Here is a 22582-nt window from a genome sequence, read left to right on the forward strand (position 1 = left end):
TTCACTCATGTTACCCAGGCTGGAGTGCAATGGCGCGATCTCGGCTGGGTAACATGAGTGAAACTCCGTCTCAAAAAAAAAAAAAAAAAAAGAAGAAACATTGCTTAGCTAAACACCACTTTTTTATAGCTTCGTCTCCCATAGCCCTTGTCTTTAGCTAGTTCTCCACAACTACATTGAGATGTTTGTTTTTGGATTCTCTGAAGGGTGTCTAATTCTGCTGTATCACCTCTGTCGTTTTCATAATTGCCGCCAACGCACCTTGAGATCGTTTACCCACATTTAGTGAGTTCCTACATTTAAGCTGATGCTGCTATCCCAGATAGGCAAGCTAGTCCCTTTGATTCTGGTGGCCACTCATTCCCACAGCCACACGTTCAGCTTTTTAATCACTTAGAACTGAAGAGCCTCTGAAAATGAAATTTTAAACTTGAATATGTTATTCTCTGACTATTTGCTATATTCTGATGTACTTCCTGAGTCCTCCATTCTCCAACAGTTTTCTCCCAAGTTCTTCTTTCCCTTCTCGTTTTATTTCTCACCCATGTCCATTCTAGATCCTTTGCTAATTCATGGCTCTGGTTATCCAGCCATCCTCTTTATCCCATATGCAGTGGGGCTGCTGAAAGCTGTTGAAGGATGTCTTACTTCATAAGGTTTGCTGTAGCTACAGATTTAAGATGTTAAGCCTCATTGAGGGCCTTAGCTCTGTTTGGCAGTAATGTCACATGTTTCTGGTCAGGTCCCTCAACTATTACCCAAGACGATTATTCCAGATTTTCGTAATTCTCCCACTCTCCTTAGCCATTTTATGAGTCACTAATAGAAAAATTGGAAAAACTTACAAGTAACTTTCATCTTCACATGTTTATAGCCTCATACAAACATTTCTTCTTTCGCACCCACCATTCTCATCTGCCTCTAACATCTGAGGAAGAAAGATGCCTTTTCTGGTATTCAAGGTTAATCACAACTTTTCCAGACTCCTTTCCATCTTCTCTAGGATCCCTTTCACTTCTTATTTTACTTTTTATGTCAGCAATCCCTCCCAATGCCCTGACTTCTTATCCTTATCTTATAAAACACACTGAAGTGTATTCCATTTTTAAATTAAAAAACATTTTTTGTGAAGCCCGTATCTTTCTCCAGACCTCACTCTACATCACTTAATAACCAAGCTTGAAATAACGGTCTGGTCACCCTGAGCTTGCTCACCTTTCCCTGCAATACCCTCAAAGGCACACATATGTCACTATCCAGACAAAATTATCCCCTTCTTTTCACCTCTGTGCTCCCAGTACACCAGGACTGTATTAGCACTTATTACACTATAATTTTGCTAGACTAGGTTCTTTGGTAGGAATTTTACCTAATTTATCTCTGGATTCCAAATATCTGGTACTGTGCTATCAGGAACATAGTGGGAGATTCATAAATAATGAGAGAAGTTGCAGGAGTTAGGATATCTTTTAGAAATAAAAGCCAAGTAAGAGATAGCACAATACTAGATTTTCAGTAATATTAGATAATTGTTTTGACATGCTATTTTATAAGGTTGATGAAATATTAAATGTGCTATTTTTTCCCAAAAGAAGTTTCAGAAATTTATCTTTTAATTACTACCAATATATTATTTATTTTAAATTATATTTATAGTTTTTAAGTCAAAGATATAAGCAAGAGAATTGGTGCTTTCCGTCCCTCCTATGATTTTTAAATAGATTAATTAGCTTATATATATATGTATATTTAACAGAATCGTTCCGCGCACCCACATTTTCATATGGACCTGATGGAAATGGTTTCTCTCTTGGATACAGTAAAAATTGGAGACAAGTCTTTGGTGATGAAAAGAAATATTGGCTACTTCCAATATTTTCAAGGTAATTTATAACGTGGAATTATGGAATCTGTGGTGCTCTGTTTTTCTGGTTAAATGTCTTCAGATTTAGAGGCTATAATACATATTGATAGTCTTACAGGCTCTGAGAATGAAAACTCAAAATGTCTTTTTCAAACATAATATACTTTATTTTTCATTTTTTAATTAAATAAGGTCAAGGAGAATTTAGATATATATTTGAATGGAAAATAGAAGGAAAAGATTTTTCTCTCAAAATGAAAATAAGTTGTTTGAAGTAAAAAAAAAAATTATAAAAATTTATAGTTATCACCCACGACTTCAAATATCCTATCACAGAAGTGAATTATGTATTCTGTTTGTCCTAAATCAAAGACCAACCACATATTGCAATTTTATCCCAAATGTAAATGAGAATGTATGCTTGAGATGATTTATAGTTTCCATTTCTTTCTAATTTCCATCCATTTTAGGCCAGCTAGGTACCAAAATCATCATAAAGAAGGCAAAAATATATGAAGATTGAGTGACATATTTTTAAGAGTTATGAGTTTTTTCCCTCAATTAACTGAATTACCTTTTTTTTTAGTCTGGAAATGACTTATTTGCCTTCATTTTTTAAAGACATTTTTGCTTGGTATAAAATCCTAGATGTTGGCCAGGCACAGTGGGTAATCCCAGCCTGTACTCCCAGCGCTTTCGGAGGCCGAGGCTGGTGAATCATTTAGGGGCAGAAGATCAAGACCAGCCTGGACAACATGGTGAAACCCAGTCTCTACTAAAAATACAAAAATTAGCTGGGTGTGATGGTGCACACCTGTAATCCCAGTTACTTGGGAGGCTGAGGCACAAGAATCACTTGAACCTGGAAGGCAGATGTTGAAGTGAGCTGAGATGGTACCACTGCAATCCAGCCTGGGGGACAGAGGAAGACTCTCTCAAAAACAAAACAAAACAAAAAATTTAAGGTGTTGTTAAATGTTATGCTTCTGGTTGGCATTTTTTGAATGAGAAATTTATGGCAACTCTTATTTTTGTTAGTCTATATATAATTTTTTTTCCTATGGCTACTTTTAAGACTATTACTACTTCATGCAATTTGATTATGATATATCTCAGTCTAGTTTTCTTGTTTCTTGTGCTTGGGATTAGTTGAGCTTCTTGAATCTCTGGTTTTAGAGCTTTCATCAGATTTGGAAAATGTTGTTAACCATTATTTCTTCTGTCATCTCCCTCCTCCTAGGGACATGTGTTATCAATTACATGTGTTATCAATCACTCAGAGTCCTTTCACAGCTCACTGATGCATTGTTCATTTTTTGTTGTCTTTTTTCTTTGTTTCATTTTGTATAGATTCTTTTGCTGTGTCTTCAAGTTCATCAATCTCTTTTGTACACTTTATCCATTGTCTTATGTATTCAAGATTTTTCCCCTCCCATTGGTTGGAACACAAATTACTTGTTTTGAAGTTATTTTCTCTAAACAGAGGTTTTGAAGTTATTTTCTGTAAACAGCAAATTCTAAGTCGATAAGATTTCATTGTTGTTTTTTGTTTGTTTTCCTTCCTTTAAAGATGTTCCATTATCTTCTGGTCTGCATGGTTTCTGATAAAAAGTCAGCTTGACTCCCATCTTTATTTCATTGTTTGTAAATTACTATCCTTTTCCCTCCTATAGGTACTTTTAAGATTTTATCCTTATCATTGGTTTTAAGCAGTTTGATGAGGTCCCTTGGTGTTTATCCCGCCTGGGTTTCATTAGGCTTGTTGGATCTGTGAGTTTATAGTTTTCATAAAATTTGAATAATTTCAATCAATTAGGTCTTTAATTTTTTTGTTTTCTACCTACTTCCTTCTTTCCACCTCTTCCCTGACCACCTTTTCTGGTACTCTCAGGTATACATATGTAAATTGCTGGATAGTGACCCACAGGTCATTGCTATTTTGTCCTTCTCTTCCATCTTCTTTTCTCTCTTTGTTTCATTTTGGTTAGTTTCTGCTGATAATGTCCACAAGTTCACTGATCTCTTCTACTATAATGTCTAGTCTGCTGGTAAGCTCCTCCAATGAATCTTTCACTTAAGATTTTTTTTAATTTTTATTTACTTACTTATTTTGAGACAGAGTCTTGCTCTGTCACCCAGGCTGGAGTGCAGTGGCACAGTCTCGGTTCACTGCAACCTGTGCCTCCTGGGTTCAAGCAATTCTCATGCCTCACTCTGCAAAGAAGCTGAGATTACATGTGCGTGGCACCATGCCTGGCTGATTTTTGTTATTTTTAGGAGAAACAGGGTTTCACCATGTTAACCAGGCTGGTCTGAAACTCCTGGCCTCAAGCAATCCACCCACCTTGTCCTCCCAAAGTGCTGGTATTACAGGCATGAACCATCATGCCTGGCCCAGATGCTGTAATTTTCAGCTCTAGAAGTTCAGTGTTTTTTTTTTCATGTATATATCTTATATTTCTCTTTTCACTATATCTATTTTTCCTTTTAATTCACAGGTATGTTTATAATCATTTTAAAGTTTTGTTTGCTAATATTCACTGAAATTGCTAATTTTCTGATTTTTTTTAATTGACTTTTTTTTCCTCTTAGCTATAGATCACATCTGTGCTACTTTTCATGTCCAATAATTTTTAATTTTGTGGTGGACACTTTGAATGCTACATTGCTACCTATCTAGATTGGCCTCCTGACTACTGCTCTTGGCCTGAGGCTTGTGTTAAGCTTTATTACATTGAGTCCAGAGTAGTACTTTCTCTACAGCTAGTATAGTGCTCCAATAAAGGTGGGGTCTCTACCAAATCCGTGTGTTCAGTTTCGCTCCACTCAAGCTGGTCAAATTTGAATGCTTGCCAGTGCTGTGAAAGCTCTGTAAATTATTCATCATTCATTATTGTTTTCTTTTCCTGGATTCACGTGTGCAGCTTAGTATTTATCAAAAGACTCAAGTACACCACTCTACAGATTTCTGTAGCCATTTCTCTGCATATCTTGCTCTTTTTCTCTCTCAACTCTGTCCCATAGATTTAAGATAATACCTCAGCTTCTCGCTCTCTCTCTTTTTTTTTTTTTTTTTTTTTTTTTTTTGAAACAGGCTGAATGCCCAGGCTGGAGTGCAGTGGTGCGATCTCAGCTCACTGCAACCTCTGCCTCCCAGGTTCAAGTGATTCTCATTCCTCAGCCCCCCTAATAGCTAGGATTACAGCACACACCACCACACCCAGCTAACTTTTAAATTTTTGATAGAGACAGTATTTCACCATGTTGGCCAGGGTGGTCTTAAACTCCTTACCTCAGCCTCCCAAAGTGCTGGGATTACAGGCATGAGTCACTGCCCCCAGCCCACCTCAGCCTCAAAACTCCCACCTGTCATCTCAATTCAGTGAAACTACCTTGTTCTGCTTGGTTTCCTGCCCCTGGTAGTGCCAAGGTCCTGGCAGAAAGCTGGGACTCACTTAGTTTTGTTTTTCTTTTTTTCTAAGACCACAGTTCTCTACTGCCTATTTTGAAAACAATTATTTTGTACTGTTCAGTTTCTGACTGTGTACAGTTTACCAGTTATGCCATCTTGGCTAGAAGTAAAAGTCCCTATAGTATACAATTTTGATGTCTTTAGATAATAGGAAAATAAGGCATAAGTATGCTCTTTAGACCCTAAGCTTCTTGAAGGCAGAGATTTTCTTCTCTTTTGTTCACTATCTGTGGTGCTTAAAATAGTACCTAGAACATCATAGGCATTCACTAAATATTTGTTTAATGAATATTGTTGAATAAATAAATATGTGGAACTTACATCATGAATTTCAATTTGAGCCTGAATGATGTCATAAGTGATTATGATAAGCAGATCACTTACCCAAATACTTGAATACCTGTGGTTGGGGTGCTATACTAGGCATCATAATCTTAATAGGTACAGAAGACATTTTTTCTAAATGTATATAAATTATAAAAGGAAAGGGCTTATGTCTGCAATGGAGGTATTAGTCTGTTCTCACACTGCTAATAAAGACATACCTGAGACTCAGTAATTTGTAAAGGAAAGGGGTTTAATTGATTAACACATGGCTGGGGAGGCCTCACAATCTTAGTGGAAGGCAAGGAGAAGCAAAGTCATGTTTTACATGGTGGCAGACAAGAGAGTATGTGCCGGTGGAACTCTGCTTTATAAAACCGTCAGATCTCATGAGACGTATGCATTATCACAAGCACAGCACAGGAAAAACTTGCCCCCCATCATTCAGTTACCTCCCACTCCCCTCCCCTGACGTGTGGGAATTATGGGAGCTACAATTGAAGATGAGATGTGGATAAGGACACGGCCAAACCATATCAAGGTAATAACCCCTAAATTAGAAATCTTAGGAATTACTCCCTGATGTGACAAGTTATGATAATTTATGTCATGTCTCTGAAAAATGAGTGTTAAATTTGACTATTTTGATTTAACTTAACATTGTTTAAATTATTACTACTCTTTTTCATTATGCAGCTTGGGTGATGGTTGCAGTTTTCCAACTCGCCTTGTGGGGATGGATCCAGAACAAGCTTTTGTTACAAACCAGAATGAGTATGCCAGAAGGTGTGCTTCTTGTCTTTATGCTTTTCCATATTTATCATAAAGCAAGCTGTATACATGTGTTGTATTTCCCTTTTATGGGTAAATACAGTGATTTAGTAAGCCAGCATAGATAGGGAAAGAGAAATTTAACGTTTTTAACTGAGGGTTAATAAAGGTGTATGTGCTAATAACCATAATTTTGTATTATCTAAACCAGAACACTTAAGACTAGGAAGGAGAATGCTTGTTTATTAATAATTAAACCAGGATAATCACATAAAACCGGAAATGTCTGGGCAAGCTAGGAAGCAACTAAGACCTTTCAAGATTTTATTAGATTGGTTTATGTCAAGGCCAGGCGCGGTGGCTCAAGCCTGTAATCCCAGCACTGTGGGAGGCCGAGGCGGGTGGATCACAAGGTCAAGAGATCAAGACCATCCTGGTCAACATGGTGAAACCCCGTCTCTACTAAAACTACAAAAAATTAGCTGGGCATGGTGGCACGTGCCTGTAATCCCAGCTACTCAGGAGGCTGAGGCAGGAGAATTGCCTGAACCCAGGAGGCGGAGGTTGCGGTGAGCCGAGATCGCGCCATTGCACTCCAGCCTGGGTAACAAGAGCGAAACTCCGTCTCAAAAAAAAAAAAAAAAAAAAATGATTGGTTTATGTCAGTTATATTTTTTCAAATAACTTAGTAATTATACTAATCATCATTTTATTTTGATAAATGAATTTTAATACACTGTCAATGAGGTTTCAAAAATACAAATTTTTTTTTCATTAGTTCATCTTGGAAATTTTTCCATATTTGCATGGCAAGTAAACTTTTATAAATTCAGTGTAATAGTTCATTTTAAACAAAATTTTAAAGACACTAGAGATATTTCTAAGTGAAACAGTCAGAATTTACTCATTACAGAAATAAGTTGTAGGGGAAGAGGAATGGTAAGGTTTTTGGTTTTTTGTTTGTTTGTTAATGGTTGTTTTTTGAGACAGATTTTGCACTGTCACCCAGGCTGAAGTGCAGTGGAGCACTTAGCTCACTGCAACCTCCGCCTCCCAGGTTCAAGCAATTCTCCTGCCTCAGCCTCCTGAGTAGCTGGGACTATAAGCGCCCACCACCAGGCCTGGCTAATTTTTTTTATTTTTAGTAGAGACGGGGCTTCACTATGTTGGCCAGGCTGGTCTCAAACTCCTGACCTTGTGATCCGCCCGCATCCACCTCCCAAAGGGCTGGGATTATAGGCGTGAGCTACCATGCCCAGCCAGGAATGGTAAGTTGTAAGCTAGCATATTAATAGTGAAAGAACCGTAAGTTTTAGAACCTGTAGCTTAAAGCCTTAGACATTTGAGCTCTAACATTTGTTATGGTTCTGGCCACTGCACTTAAACTATGAGCCTCAGTTTCCACCTCTATAAAATTAGGATTATGATACCTACCACCAAAGGTTATTTTGAGAATTGAGATAATGTGTATAAAGTGCCTAGCATCGTGTCTGCCCCATAATAGGGACCCAACAAGTATTAGTTCCCTTTTCTTCTTCCTTTCCTTCCTTCATTCCCTTCCTCCCTGGATCTTTTAGCTAGAAAAATAAGTCTACGCTAAATCACTGAATCATTTTTTCCCCTTAGATCTAAACTGCAGAGGTAGAAAGCAGAAAACTTGGGAAATGACAGGTAATTGTTTTGTACTGGCCACAGACATAGATCCTCACCTGTCCTTGTACTACCTATGGCTCCTGATTAACATGTTAAGAGCATTTTAAACTGGCCTCTGAAACTTTTAAAATTTTGACTAATTGTTTTCATTGGCAATGTTGAAATACAGATTCTTGGGTTCAGAGAGCCATTTAATGGGGGGGTTGTGCGCATATTTTTATTTTGAAGATAGTTTTTTCAGAGTACTAAGATCTCATGAGTTGCCCTCACATATTTAGGAGAAGGAATACTAATTTGCTGCTTATTAATTTATTAAATATCCTTAGTTTAGCATTAAGCTATTTACTAAGTTTTTTGCTCTTCTTTTCAGTAGTGGCTCAAATCAGCCTTTTCCTATCAAACCACTTAGTGAATCAAAAAACCGCTTGTTGGACAGCGAATCTCAGTGGCTAGAGAATGGAGCTGAAGAAGGCATCGTCAGATCAGGTAATAGTTCTCATCTGAAACACTGCTTTGTCTGTTTCAGATGAAAAGCACCAGATTTAATAAATATGGAAAAATCCAAATAATTTAACATTTTAAAAATACTAAAATATGTGATATAGGGTGTTTGTGTTTCTTAGTAGCCTCTATGAGGAAGGGCTAGAGGGAGGAGAGTATAGTGGCTCATGTTGTTTTTGTTCTGTGTAACTGCAGGTTTTTGTTACCCAACCACATACTTCTCTGCTCAGATATGGAAAGTTCTTTTGGCATTGGCTGTTCTGAAAAAGTAACGTCATTCTTTTTTTCTTTCTTTCTTTTTTGAGATGGAGTCTGGCTCTGTCTCCAGGCTAGAATGCAGTGGCGCCATCTGGGCTCACTGCAACCTCCACCTCCCGAGTTCAAGCAATTCCCCTGCCTCTGCCTCCATAGTAGCTGGGACTACAGGTGTGCGCCACCACGCTCAGCTAATATTTTGTATTTTAGTAGGGGCGGGGTTTCACCATGTTGGCCAGTATGGTCTTGATATCCTGACCTAGTGATCTACCCGCCTTGGCCTCCCAAAGTCCTGGGATTATAGGTGTGAGCCACCGTGCCTGGCCAATAATGTTATTCTTTAGGGCCCCAGCTTTTGCTTAGTTGAAAATAATTCTTGGAAAGCATTACATTCTTTGCTGCCTTAGTTAAAAAAGAGCACACTGAATATATTTTAACCTTTTCTAGGCGACTCTTAATCATTTATTAATCGAGGATGCAGGTGTAGAATAGTAAAGTTGAAGTGGGAATTTTCATCAGACCTGGGTTTACAATATTGTCTGGCCACTTAACTAGCATTATGGCCTAAAACACATCTGAGGTAATTTTTAATGGTAATAGTAATAACACTGTGATTATCTCCTTGCACGGTAGAAAAGTGGTTTTGGGCTGGGCACAGTGGCTTACACCTGTAGTCCCAGCACTTTGGGAGGCTGAGGCAGGAGGATCACTTGAGCTCAGGAGTTTGAGACCAGCCTGGGCCACATAGCCAATCTCTAACAAAAACTTAGGGAAAAAATTTGTCTAGTCCTAATGGCATGTTCCTGTAGTCCCAGCTACTCAGGAGGCTGAGGTAAGAGGATTGCTTGAGCCTGGTAGATCGAAGCTACAGTGAACTATGGTCATGCCCCTGCACTCCAGCCTCGATGACAGAGCAAGACCCTGACTCAAAAAAAAAAAAGGAAGGCTGGGTACAGTGACCCATGCCTATACTCCCAGCACTTTGGGAGTCCAAGGCGGGCAGATCACGAAGTCAAGAGGTCAAGACCATCCTGGCCAAATAGTGAAACCCTGTCTCTACTGAAAATACAAAAATTAGTTGGGCCTGGTGGTGCATGCGTGTAGCCCCAGCTACTCAGGATGAGGCAGGAGAATTGCTTGAACCTGCAGGGGGCGGAGGTTGCAGTGAGCCGAGATCACACCACTGCACTCCAGCCTGGCAACAGAGTGAGACTCCACTTAAAAAAAAACGATGCTGGACTATAGCAAATACCCTTAAAAACCTACTGTTAGAATTTCTGAGGTTTTTTTGCTGTTGTTGTTGCTGTTATTGTCTTGACTTTTAGCAGCATTTAAAACATTCTCTTAAATTAGTATTTTTAGGGTCTTCATTAGGTTTATCACACCTCTAAGGTCAAGGAAAAATTCCAAAGTTTAAGGCCAGCCTAGACAATACTATTGAGGCCCATCTCTAAAAATAAAAAGATCTAGGGAAAGGTTGATTTTGTGAACTTCTTAATTATTGCTACTTAACATCTTTAAAGCCAATAGATACTTCCACAAGGATAAACATAAAATCAAACTTTTGACTGCTAACGTTAGCTCTTTACTTACTTCTAGGTTCTACAAGAAGACAAATGGTCTTCTAAAAGAAGACACCATCAACCTATTTCATATTTACATAATAGTCATTTTACTGTAGTCAGTTTTACCATTTAGCCAGGAATGTAATACTTATTTTTTTCTGGTCATGTCATATATAATTATGTGCTTACAGGGACAAATAACCATGTAACAATGGCAATAGAAAATTGAGTACCACTTGTTCATAACTAACCATTTGAATAAGAGCAAGGTAAGACAGTATAAAGGTAATTTCCTTAAATAAATGTAGCTTGTGTGCAAACTTCATAATTTTTAAATGATTTACAGGTCTTTTGGTTTTTAGGTTTTTTTGTCTCTTCAATGATGTCAGCAAACTTAGGCAGTATGGAAAAGACTGGAACGTAACATTTGCAAAAATCTCATTTTCCTTATCCCTTATAACGCAATCTTAGTAACTATTTGTTGGTAAATTAATGGAGAAACTAATAAAAAATAGTTTAGTACTGGTATGTGGACCACTGGCCTTTTCAGTAAACAATACCTTATTAATTAAAGAAAAAAAGTGGCCAGGCAAGATGGCTCACCCCTATAATCTCAGTACTTTGGGAGATCAAGGTGAAAGGATCACTTAAGCCTGGAAGTTAGAGACCAACCTGAGTGAGATACTTAAATTAGCGTAGTGAGACCTCATCTCTACAAAAAATTAAAAATTAGTCAGGTTTGTGTTGGTGCACACCTGTAGTCCCAGTTACTTGGGAGGCTGAAGTGGGAGGATCACTTGAGCCCAGGAGGTCGAGGCTGCAGTGAGCCAAAGTGGCACCACTGCACTCCAGCCTGGGTAAAAGAACGAGGCCCTATCTCAAAAAAAAAGAAAAAAGAAAAGACAACTTTTGTCCACTACTGAGGAAATTTGACCCAGAGAAAAATGACCAAAATTAAATGCTCTAAAAAAGAATTAAGAAGTTCATTTATGTTATATGGTTTGTAAAAGACACAGCAAGAGAACATTGCTAAGTAGTAAATTACCGCAAACATGGAGCTTCTCACGTTTATCATCCTGTTCCTATATAACAGGAGTTTGTTTTTCTAAAGGAATCTCATCTGGAGTGTCCGCTAGAGGAGCATCTATTTCCTCACTTGTGGCCTTGTCATCAGCAGTTAGGGACTTGCAGAGGACCTTGAGCCTGCATGCAGGGCTGCAGCCAGAGCCTAAGACTCAGGACAGAGTCAGATCATAGGCACCAGGGTGGCAGGGGACACATCAGGCAAAGTGGGGTGCAGTCAGAAGAGGAGCTACATTGCATGACCCCCAAATAGGTGATTGTGGGCCAGGTCAATGCCAGCAAGAGCTGTAGCTGTGGAATAGTACTTAGTCCCCAGACAAGCCCTGAGTCCTAGGTCTGCATTTCTTCTTAATGTGGGTGGAATAATTGCTGATGCTTGTGGTTGTTGAGAATCCTCAGCTGCAGTTCCTTTAACAGTTGCTGTGGGAATTTTTCTAAATCTTGCACCAATCTTAGAACAGGTGTAGGTGGACCAGATGTCTTCTCAAATGATGTCCAAGTTAGTAGTCTGGGGGTACTGTAAGAGTCTCCATCTTTTAAAATACTCTCTTGATTGCTTCAGGGGAAGAAAGTTATACCCATTTATTTACTGCTACAAAAAATCTTTATTATTATAAAATTAGTAGCATTAAGGAATTCACTTTCCATCTTGTTATATTAGTAGCCTTGTACCTTAACCCAAAGAACTATTTAATATTTTCAGAAATAAAAAATCAAGTTTTAACCAATAATTCAATTGTTTCTTTTTTTATAGGTGTATGAAAACATTTATAGACTGATATTTTCGATTTAATTTGTAAGAAAATGATCAGTGGAATGAAATAATTGAAGTATAACAGAAGATATATTTTTAAAAAAAGAAAGCCTTTGTACAGTTCCTGGGATTCACAGAAGCGCTACTCCAGAGCAGAACGATGCCTTAATCTTAAGTGTCCATTTGTGCAGCATTGACCTAGAGCTACAAAAGTGACTTAATGTTATTCTGGAAATAATACTTACCTGTTATGAGATGCCATAATATGAGCTGTCATCACATTTTAACATGCATATGTATTTTTTGATACCTGAATTACATTATTAGAATTGTTAGTATCCATATAAATTTTCACTCTGAAAACACAAGCTTAAAAACTTGTCTTAAGTAAAGTACATCTAGGGCAAATGGTGGCTGAGGGCGAATAATATCCAAATTACTGTTGCTTGTACTGTATAAGGAAAACTGCTTTTTTAAATTCGGTATTTGCTAATTTATAATTACTATTTTATACTTTTCAACATTTTAATAACTTTTTTTATTGTTGGCTATAACAGAAGGATTCAGATATCTAAATCTCATTTAGAACATACAACACATTGGTCTAACTCATCAAAAGCTTAGTTATAAGCATTAATACAACCATGTAGTGTAGCATGTGCTCAAGGCTTAAAGGGAACTTGGCAGTATAAGAAATATTTTGAGTTCTCTGCTTTTTTTAATAACTTTTTTTGTTGACCTTTCAGGGGTAAGTACATGGGCAGAGAAATGCAAAGGTACGTATGCTGGAGAAATACTGGACACAGTAAGAAGTGTAAGTGTCCAGAAGAAAAGCTAAGAGGAATATTGTAATCTGTTAAAAAAAATAGTTTGAGTTTTAACAGTAGTTACAATAAAGCATGCTGTTGACGTGACTTTCAAATTTCAGTACTAAAAATGCATCTTTTTATGGTAATCATGTAACAGCTTAAACAGTGACTTAAAATGCAATTCAAAGTAGGCAAAAAACAGCTACAACTTGAGATTAATTTTTCCTCCTGGCTGTCACAAATTCTAACCTGAGTGATCATTTTACATTCCTAGTCTCTGAGAAGCAGATTCTACTCTTAGATGCGCAATCTTAAGTCTGACTTACTAACAGCAACCCCTTTCTGACTAGACACGTCTTCTTTTTTTTTTTTTTTTTAATCTAAGTGACAGGAGTTGTTGCATTAACTCCAAAGAAAAGTACAGAATAAACAATGTAGAAATTTTACTACTTATTTATACCTTTTAGTCACACACACACACACACACACACACACACACACACACATACACACACTCTCTCTCTCTCTCTCTCTCTCTCTCTCTCGTCTCTCGTCTCTCTCTCTCTCTCTCTCTCAAATAATTGATTGCTTCCAGTTAGTGGGTGGAGATGAATCTCAGCAGCATCTGTGATTACTACAGGTTGGAGTTTCCTGTCTGTAAGATGAGACTGCAGGGGAGGGGTGTTGTGAATGAGTTGGACTGGATGACTTCTAACATTCTGTGATGTCTAATTTTGCAAAAATCACTTTTCATTCACTCTGTGGTTTTTTTTTTTTTGTTTGTTTGTTTGTTTGTTTGTTTGTTTTTTGAGACAGTCTTGTACTGTCTCCCAGGCGGAAGTGCAGTGGTGCAATCTCATGCAATGTCAGCTCCCTGCAACCTCTGCCTCTTGGGTTCAAACAATTCTCCTGCCTCAGCCTCCCAAGTAGCTGAGATTATAGGCTCACACCACCAAGCCTAGCTAATTTTTACATTTTTAGTAGAGGCAAGATTTTACCATGTTGGCCAGGCTGGTCTCGAACTCCTGACCTCAAAAATCCACCTACCTCAGCCTCTCAAAGTGCTGGGATTACAGGCATGAGCCACCATGCCTGGCCCTAATAAATTTTTTGTAAGATTGGTCTAATTTCCATCAGCCATACTAATATTAGATCTTAAAAGGAGGTACCTTTTTTCTCTTTGAACCAAAAGAATGAAAACATAGTTTGGAATACTATAGTATGGATTCTTCTACATTTGTTTCAACTCCTTAGTCTTAATAATCTTGATTCTAGCAAACTAGAATGAGAGGTAAGAGATATCAATTATTGCCGGGCATGGTGGCTTACCCCTGTAATCCCAGCACTTTGGGAGGCTGAGGCTGGCAGATCACTTGAAGTCAGGGGTTTGAGACTAGTGACCAAAATGGCAAAACCCCATCTTTACTAAAAATATTTTGAAAACTTTTAAAAACTGTCCAGGCATAGTGGCACATGCCTGTAGTCCCAGCTACTTGGGAGGTGGAGGCAGGAGAATCATTTGAACCTAGGAGGCAGAGGTTGCAGTGAACTGAGATCATGCCACTGCACTCCAGCCTGGGTGACAAGAGTGAAACTCTGTCCAAAAAAAAAAAGATCAATTACCAAGTGAAAACTTAACTTCAGTTTGTCAGTTTGCATATTATAAGGAGATAAATGTTTAAACATACTTGACTACTTTCAGAAATGTTCTCCTGGTACTCTTTGTATTTTTACATTCAGATCAAAAGATTTGTGTGCTCCTGGCAAACAGCCAAGGAAACTTCTTTCTTCACCGTTATACACTTTCATGATATTATAGTCTTAGTTCTTTTAATTTTTGTTATTTAACATCATCTTTAGTATAATAGCACAGCAAACATCTTTTCAGAAATTTTCAGTTAAAGCCTTTAAATTGTTTATCTTTGATTTAATCTACAGCCAGCATTTTGCCACGTCCTAAATATTATTTAGCTGAACTGATTTATACGTATTAATGGCCATTCTAGTAAGGGCCTACAAGTGGTGTGGGAATCGGAGAAAGGCTGCCTCTTTGGTATCTCAACTGCTATTGATTATTGCTATCAACTATTTGGGGAGAAAAAATCAAAATGAAGCCCTGTCAAATTTTATAAGTACTATCTTGGTCCTTCAAACATTTGAACATTTGTGATGACATTTAAGAAAAATAAAGTTGAAGTTCAGGTCTTGCCATTGCCATTAAAAACAAATTAGACAGGAGACTTGGTTTACCTGGGAACAAATTTACTTGAATATTCAATACCTAAAGCTATGCCAAACCAAAGAGCAGCTGCAGTACATTAGTTTATTTTAAATGAACAAGTTTACAAAGTTTATTTTCATCTTTACATAAGGATGCTTTTTTAAAAACTTTTTACATATTAGTGGTTATGATCCAATGTGTCATGAGTGAATTTAACTGTAAGGTGGTTTAAATCAAATATGCAATGTTTACTTGAATTCTATTTCTGTTAGCAAATTTTGACTATGTTTACTGGACTGTTTAAAGATTATCAGGCATGTGAGATCTCCTTACAGTTATCTTTAAAGCAGATGTATATTAAGAGCTTAGATTTAGGATATACATATTCTGGGCATTGAATAGGCTGTAACTTACAAATAAGTTTTGCTTACCTTTTGTTCTAAGGATTAGCACTGCTATCAGTGGAAAGCATTTTTAACTAATCTGTTATTAAGAAAGTCATATTTTTGCATTTCAGCCAAAATAAAGACCGTATCTAATAATCTCTTAGAAACAGATAATATATGTCTGAAATCCATATGTTTCATATGATCTAAACTATATTTTCTGATTTAAATTAAAAATGTAATATAGATTCAGAAAGGTTCATATTTTTCTAATGACTTCATTCTATATTATTTTGTTGGGTTACATAAAGAAGCAAGGAATTGTATTAAAAGATGAAGAAAGTGATTGGGTATATTTGTACATGAGTGCAAATGAGTCTATGCCTGTTTAAAAGAAAAGACGGACACTATTTTAAAGTGAGCTTTAATAGGCTTTTATATAAACAAATTTGAAGTACAGTTTAGTTTGGTTGTGTTTACCTATCAAGTATCATAAGCCTTGTATTTGTTCTCATTTGTATAATCGTAGCCCATGACTTAATGTTGACGCTTTGCTTTGTGTTTTGGATGGCCTAACCTACATTAACATGTATGCAGAACATTTTAAAACTTTTTTTTCAAAAATCATAATGAATTACTTTATTAATAAACAAAGAGAAGGTGTTGTATTGGAAGTGTTTTCTTTGTTATAAAGTGGTATTTACCAAATACGAGAATAACTATTATTTTTATCAACTTGAAAATCTGGTAAAATAGTGCTTAGAGAAAGAGATTGGCTAACAGCTTGGGGAAACCACCTCTAAGATAGGTATTATTTCAGTGCAACAAAATTGTAGTTTACTTAGGTTTATCCAAAACCCAAAAAGTTTAACTTAGTTTTTTACTGAACATAATTTAATTTCAGAAGTCATTTAGGATTTTGAGTACCTTCAGATCACTGTAAGTTGTTGAATTGTGATTGTTAAAATGCTGAATAATTAATAGATTTTATCATGTAGAATTCTTTTATGGACATCTGTGTTCCAGTGCCCTTCCAAAGAGGCCAAGTTTTGTTATTGAAGCCATTTAAAATTTTGTGTCGCTGTATTTATAAAAATCGAAGTATCTCCATGAGAAAGGAAAGATCTTGAAGACAGGTAAAAATATCAAATTGCAGGCCGGACACGGTGGCTCATCCCTGTAATCCCAGCACTTTGGGAGGCCGAGGTAGGCGTCAAGAGTTGGAGACCAGCCTGGCCAGCATGGTGAAACCACATCTCTACTGAAAATACAAAAATTAGCCTGGTGTGGTGGTGAGTGCCTGTATCCCAGCTACTTGGGAGCCTGAGGTAGGAGAACCGCTTGAACCCAGGAGGCAGAGGTTGCAGTGAGCCAAGGTCGTGCAATTGCACTCCAGCCTGGGTGACAGAACAAGACTCCGTCTCAAAAAAAAAAATCGCAGAAATCTACAGTGTGCATATAATATCCCACCTACTTCAGGGGATGGGTGAATGGTGGAAATAGAGCCACGGTCACCCCACCTTTGCAGGCAATGGCCCCATGTGGGGCACAGGCGTTGGGGGTGAATGGGGAACCGGGGACCCCCACCCACTGAAATGGCAAGAAGGCAGCTGGGTAGCCAGTGAGAGAAACCAAGACCAAAACAACCTCTGGGTGTTCTTGGTAGAGGAGTGAGAAATGATGGCTTATGGTGTGTCTCATTTGGCCATCAGAAGTGACAACCCTCTATTTGATTTACCAACTCTGTTGTGCATAATATGGACCAGCTGCTATAAGCTTTTACTGCAACCTTCTGAAATAAACTTGAATTCTTTGCAACATGTGGCCTTTCTAGATGTGGAGAAGTTGTCAACGATGCTAAAAGTAAAATGAGAAAAACTTATTTTCTAACTCTTGTTAAAATTCACTGGAGAGGAACACTGCCTTCTGGAAATCACTTAAGGGAATGCAATTTTCACAGCATTTCTTAGACTCATGCCCTTGATCTTTCACGAGTTGAGGGAAGTGCAAAAGGCAGTGAAGGAGGGAAAAGGTTCAATTCAAAACCCAATATCCTTTGGCAGCATTTATAAAGGAGGTGGGACTCTCTCTGGAACTGATGTTCTTAAGCCATCTCTGAGCTATATCTCATTAATGAACACTTTACTGGAGAAATCAGAAAAGCACGAAAGGAATGGTTCTATTTATTTTTAGAAAACACTCCAGATTATACTGTAGTTCCCTGTCAGTTCCATTTAACACAGCTGTGTTCCTGGTGGGTGAAATTCAGTTTCTTGTTTTGAAACACCTTAGGCTTCTGGGTGCTCGGAGGTGATGACACATGATAAAGTAGAGCTAGTAGAATGACACGTTATATCTCTTTGTTTAATGATTTTAACAAATGATTTTGTAGGTGGGGTTGTCAAATTCAGTACCTCATCCTGGATTTGCGAGTGGGAGGAAGAGGTAGCACCAGGGCAGGTTTCTGCAGATGAGGTGTCTTTTTTGTTTGTTTGAGACAGTGTCTCACTATGTTGCCCAGGCTGGAGTGCAGTGGTGCGATCTCGGCTCACTGCAACCTCCACCTACCAGGTTCAAGCAATTCTGTCTTAGCCTCCTATGTAGCAGAGATCACAGGCATACACCACCACACCCAGCTAATTTTTTGTATTTTTAATAAAGACAGGGTCTCACCATGTTAGCCAGCCTGGTCTTAAACTCCTGACCGCAGGTGATTTGCCCACCTCAACCTCCCAAAGTGCTGGTGAGTCACCATGCCCAGCCAGATGCGTCTTTTTAGATGACAGGTGCAGAGTGATCTGTGTCTGTATTTTATATGGCTTTTGCTGTGTATACACTCTTTTTTGAGACAGCATCTCATTCTTACCCACGCTGGAGTGCAGTAGCACAGTCATGGCTCACTGCAGCCTCAACCTTCTAGGCTCAAGTGATCCTCCCACCTCAGCCTCCTGAGTAGCCAGGACCACAGGCACACATCATCATGCCCAGGTAATTTTTTGTAGCGAACGGGTTCCGCCATGTTGTCCACACTGGTCTTGATCCTGGCAGATGAAGCGATCTGCCTGCCTCAGCCCCCCAAAGTGTTAGGATTACAGATGTGAGCCACTGTGCCCAGCCAACACTGTCTTATTTGCCGTTATATTCCCAATGTCTAAAACAGTGCCAGATACAGACTAGGCACTCAGTACTTTGTGAATGAGTAGTGTAATTCCCTGTATATGAACAGTCACTAGGTATATAGGGAAACCTGGGAGGATGTATACCAAAATATCAACAGGAGTGTTTTCTGGTTGGTAGACATTAGGGTGATTTTACTTTTTTTTGTTTAAATTTGCTACAACAGCTACATATTATCTTTACAAACAAGGGAGGGGGAAGTTTATTCACTAATTCCTTCTCAAAGTATGATTGTGGTGGCATAAATTGGTACAATGTTACAGGCACAAAGCCATTTCAGCCAGCCCTTTTTATAAGGGCCCTAATACATTTGTAAGGGAAAAGTCCTCAGGACTTAGTATCCTTCCAAAAGGCCCCACCTCTTAATACTACTGCAGTGGGAATTAAGTTTCAACATGGATTTTGGAGGGAACACCATCATCCAAACCATGTAGGTGGTATCAGAGAAGACTATTTGAGAAACGGGAATTTTGATAACCATCCAGTGCTAATGAGGCCTTACTCCCTCCCATGGTGACATTAGAGAACACATGCGGAGCAGTAATGAGGCACCCCTCCCCCGCACAGCAGAAGTGTTGTCAGTGGACGCCAACTGAGGGTCCCAAAATACCACTTCTACCAACAGTAATGAGATATGCCTCCTACCTACAGGAGTGTCAAAGGAAGACAAAGGGGGAGCTTATGAACCCACATGGTAGAAATGAGACATTGCTGTTTCCTTTGTAGGGGTAGTTTCAGAGGAGGCTGCTAAAACTGAAGATTTAAATAAAATCCAGGATCTCATTATGCCTAAAATGTCCAAAATATAATTTAAATAATCATACGAAGAACCAGGAAAGTGTACATTTGAATGACAAAATACAGCAGGCACCAACACAGATGTCGGAATTATCCAACAAGGATTTTAAAGCAGCCTTCATAAAAATGTTACAGTAAGCAATTACAAACACTCTTGAAACAGGTGAAAAAGAAAATCTCAGCAAAGGAATTGGACATATAAGAACCAAATGGAAGTTTTAGAACTTAAAAATACAATAACCAAAATAAAATCACTTAATGGGTGGGCTCAACAGAATGAAGGGAGCCGAAGAAAGAATCAGTGAATTTGAAGACAGGACAATAGGAATTACTCATCTAAACAACAGAAAGGGCTGGGCGTGGTGTCTCACACCTGTAATCCCAGCACTTTGGGAGGCTGAGGCAGGCAGATCACCTGAGGTCAGAAGTTTGAGACCAGCCTGGCTAACAAGGCAAAACCCTGTCTCTACTAAAAATATAAAACTTGGCTGGGTGCGATGGCTCACGCCTGTAGTCCCAACACTTTGGGAGGCAGATCACGAGGTCCAGAGTTCAAGACCAGCCTGGCCAACAGGGCGAAACTCCTTCTCTACTAAAAATACAAAACAGCTGGGCATGGTGGCATGCCTGTAGTTCTAGCTACTCAGCAGGCTGAGGGAGAAGAATTGCCTGAAGGTGGGAGGCAGAAGTTGCTGTGAGCTGAGATCACACCACTGCACTCCAGCCTGAGGGTGACAGAGCGAGACTCTGTCTAAAAAAAAAAAAATATATATATATATATATATATATATATATATATATATATAAAAATTAGCTGGGTGTGGTGGCGGATGCCTGTAATCCCAGCTATTCTGGAGGCTGAGGCAGGAGAATCATCTGAACTTGGGAGACAGAGGTTGTAGTGAGCTGAGATAGCACCATTGCACTCCAACCTAGGTGACACCAGGAGACCGTCTCACAAAAAATAAAGGCCAGGTGCGGTGGCTCACACCTGTAATTCCAGCACTTTGGGTGGCTGAGGCGGGCAGATCATGAGGTCAAGAGATGGACACCATCCTGGCCAACATGGTGAAACCCCATCTCTACTAAAAATATAAAAATTAGCTGGGCGTGGTGGCACGCACCTGTAGTCCCAGCTACTCAAGAGGCTGAGGCCGGAGAATCACATCAACCTGGGAGGCAGAGGTTGCTGTGAGCCGTTATTTCGCTACTGCACTCCAGCCTGGGTGACAGAGTGAGACTTGTCTCTAAAAAAAAAAGGAGAAGAAAGCTTCAAATTCATTTTATGAGTACAGCATAAACCTAACACAAAAAGAGATGATGAATACATTTTTTATGTATATATACCACAATTTGTTCATCCACTCATTGGTTGATACTGTTTTTAGATTTTTACTATTATAATGGGGCTGATAGAACATTTAAGTACAGACCTTTTTCTTTTTCTTTTTTTTTTTTTTCTTTTTGAGATGTAGTCTCGCTGCTCTGTCACCCAGGCTCACTGCAACCTCCGCCTCCTGGTTTCACTGTGTTGGCCAGGCTGGTCTTGAACTCCTGACCTTGTGATCCACTCGCCTTGACCTCCCATGAGCCACTGCGCCCAGCTAATACTGCCAGCCTTTTCTATTTGAGATCTTCTAATGGATGTGTAGTGGTAGCTCATGGTGGTTTTGTTATTTTATTTTATTTTTTGAGACAGAGTTTCACTCTTGTCACTCAGGCTGGAGTGCAATGGCGCAATCTCTGCTCACTGCAACCTCCACCCCCTGGGTTCAAGCGATTCTCCTGCCTCAGCCTCCCAAGTAGTTGGGACTACAGGTGCCTGATACTATGCCCAGCTAATTGTTCTGTATTTTTAGTAGAGATGGAGTTTCACTATGCTGGCCAGGCTGGTCCCGAACTCCTGACCTCCGCCTGCCTCGGCCTTCCAAAGTGCTAGGATACAGGCGTGAGCCACCGCATCTGGTAATGGTGTTGAATTTTTTTCATGTGTTCTTTTGCAATCCATTTTTTTTTGAAGACTTTATTAAAATATTTTGCCCATTCAAATGTTTTTGGCTTTTCTTTTATAATTAAATTTTGAGAATGGTTTATTTATTCCAGATATTAGTCCTTTATCAGATATTTTTCTCCCAGAGTATGGCTTGTCTTTTCATTCTTTTAAGTGTCTTTTTTTTTTTTAAAGATGGGGTTTCACCATGTTGGTCAGGCTGGTCTTGAACTCCTGACCTCAGGTGATCCACCCGCCTTGGCCTCCAAAGTGCTTGGATTACAGGCTGAGCCACCACGCCCGGCTAACAGTGTCTTTTAAAAAGCAGAGGTTCTGGGCCAGGTACCATGGCTCCCGTCTAATCCCAGCACTTTAGGAGGCCAAGATGGGAGGAACACAAGTCAGGAGTTTGAGACCAGCCTGACCAACATAGTGAAACCATCTCTACTAAAAATTCAAAAATAGCCAGGCGTGGTGGCACACGCGTGTAATCCCAGGTAGGCAGGAGAGTAGGCAGGAGAATCACTTGAACCCAGTAGTCAGAGGTTGCAGTGAGCCGAGATCACACCACTGCACTCCAGCCTGGGCGACAGAGCCAGACTCTGTCTCAAAAAAAGCAGAGGTTCTTAATTTTGTTGACGTCTAATTTCTCAAATGTTGATTTAACGAATTATTTTGGGTCATATTTAAGAAACCTTTGTCGCCTGGCGCGGTGGCTCAAGCCTGTAATCCCAGCACTTTGGGAGGCCGAGGCGGGTGGATCACGAGGTCAAGAGATCAAGACCATCCTGGTCAACACGGTGAAACCCCGTCTCTACTAAAAATACAAAAATTAGCTGGGCATGGTGGTGCGTGCCTGTAATCCCAGCTACTCAGGAGGCTGAGGCAGGAGAATTGCCTGAACCCAGGAGGCGGAGGTTGCGGTGAGCCGAGATCGCGCCATTGCACTCCAGCCTGGG

General features: G+C 39.1%; 1 protein-coding gene across 18 annotated transcripts in view; it reads left to right on the forward strand.

Moving 5' to 3' along the window:
* ZDHHC20 (zinc finger DHHC-type palmitoyltransferase 20) overlaps positions 1–13470 on the forward strand; it is an 84693-nt gene extending 71223 nt beyond the window's left edge. For 2 of the 18 annotated variants that reach the window (XR_004263404.1, XR_004263408.1), the window contains 5 exons: positions 1757–1883; positions 6357–6446; positions 8058–8102; positions 8455–8570; positions 12243–13470. Coding sequence is in view for 11 of the 18 variants with exons in the window: in XM_032260102.1 (XP_032115993.1) it covers positions 1757–1883; positions 6357–6446; positions 8455–8570; positions 10597–10634 (371 nt within the window). In the remaining 7 variants the exon portion in view is untranslated. Of the gene's footprint in view, positions 1–1756; positions 1884–6356; positions 6447–8057; positions 8103–8454; positions 8571–10596; positions 10675–12242 lie in introns of all 18 variants that reach the window. The other 16 variants (XM_032260102.1, XM_032260106.1, XM_032260103.1 and 13 more) reach the window with 12 other exon arrangements.
* Positions 13471–22582: the final 9112 nt, after the last annotated feature.

Source organism: Sapajus apella, unplaced genomic scaffold (genome assembly GCF_009761245.1).
Source record: "Sapajus apella isolate SASKATOON/1434 unplaced genomic scaffold, GSC_monkey_1.0 scaffold114, whole genome shotgun sequence".
NCBI classification, from domain to species: Eukaryota; Metazoa; Chordata; class Mammalia; order Primates; family Cebidae; genus Sapajus; species Sapajus apella.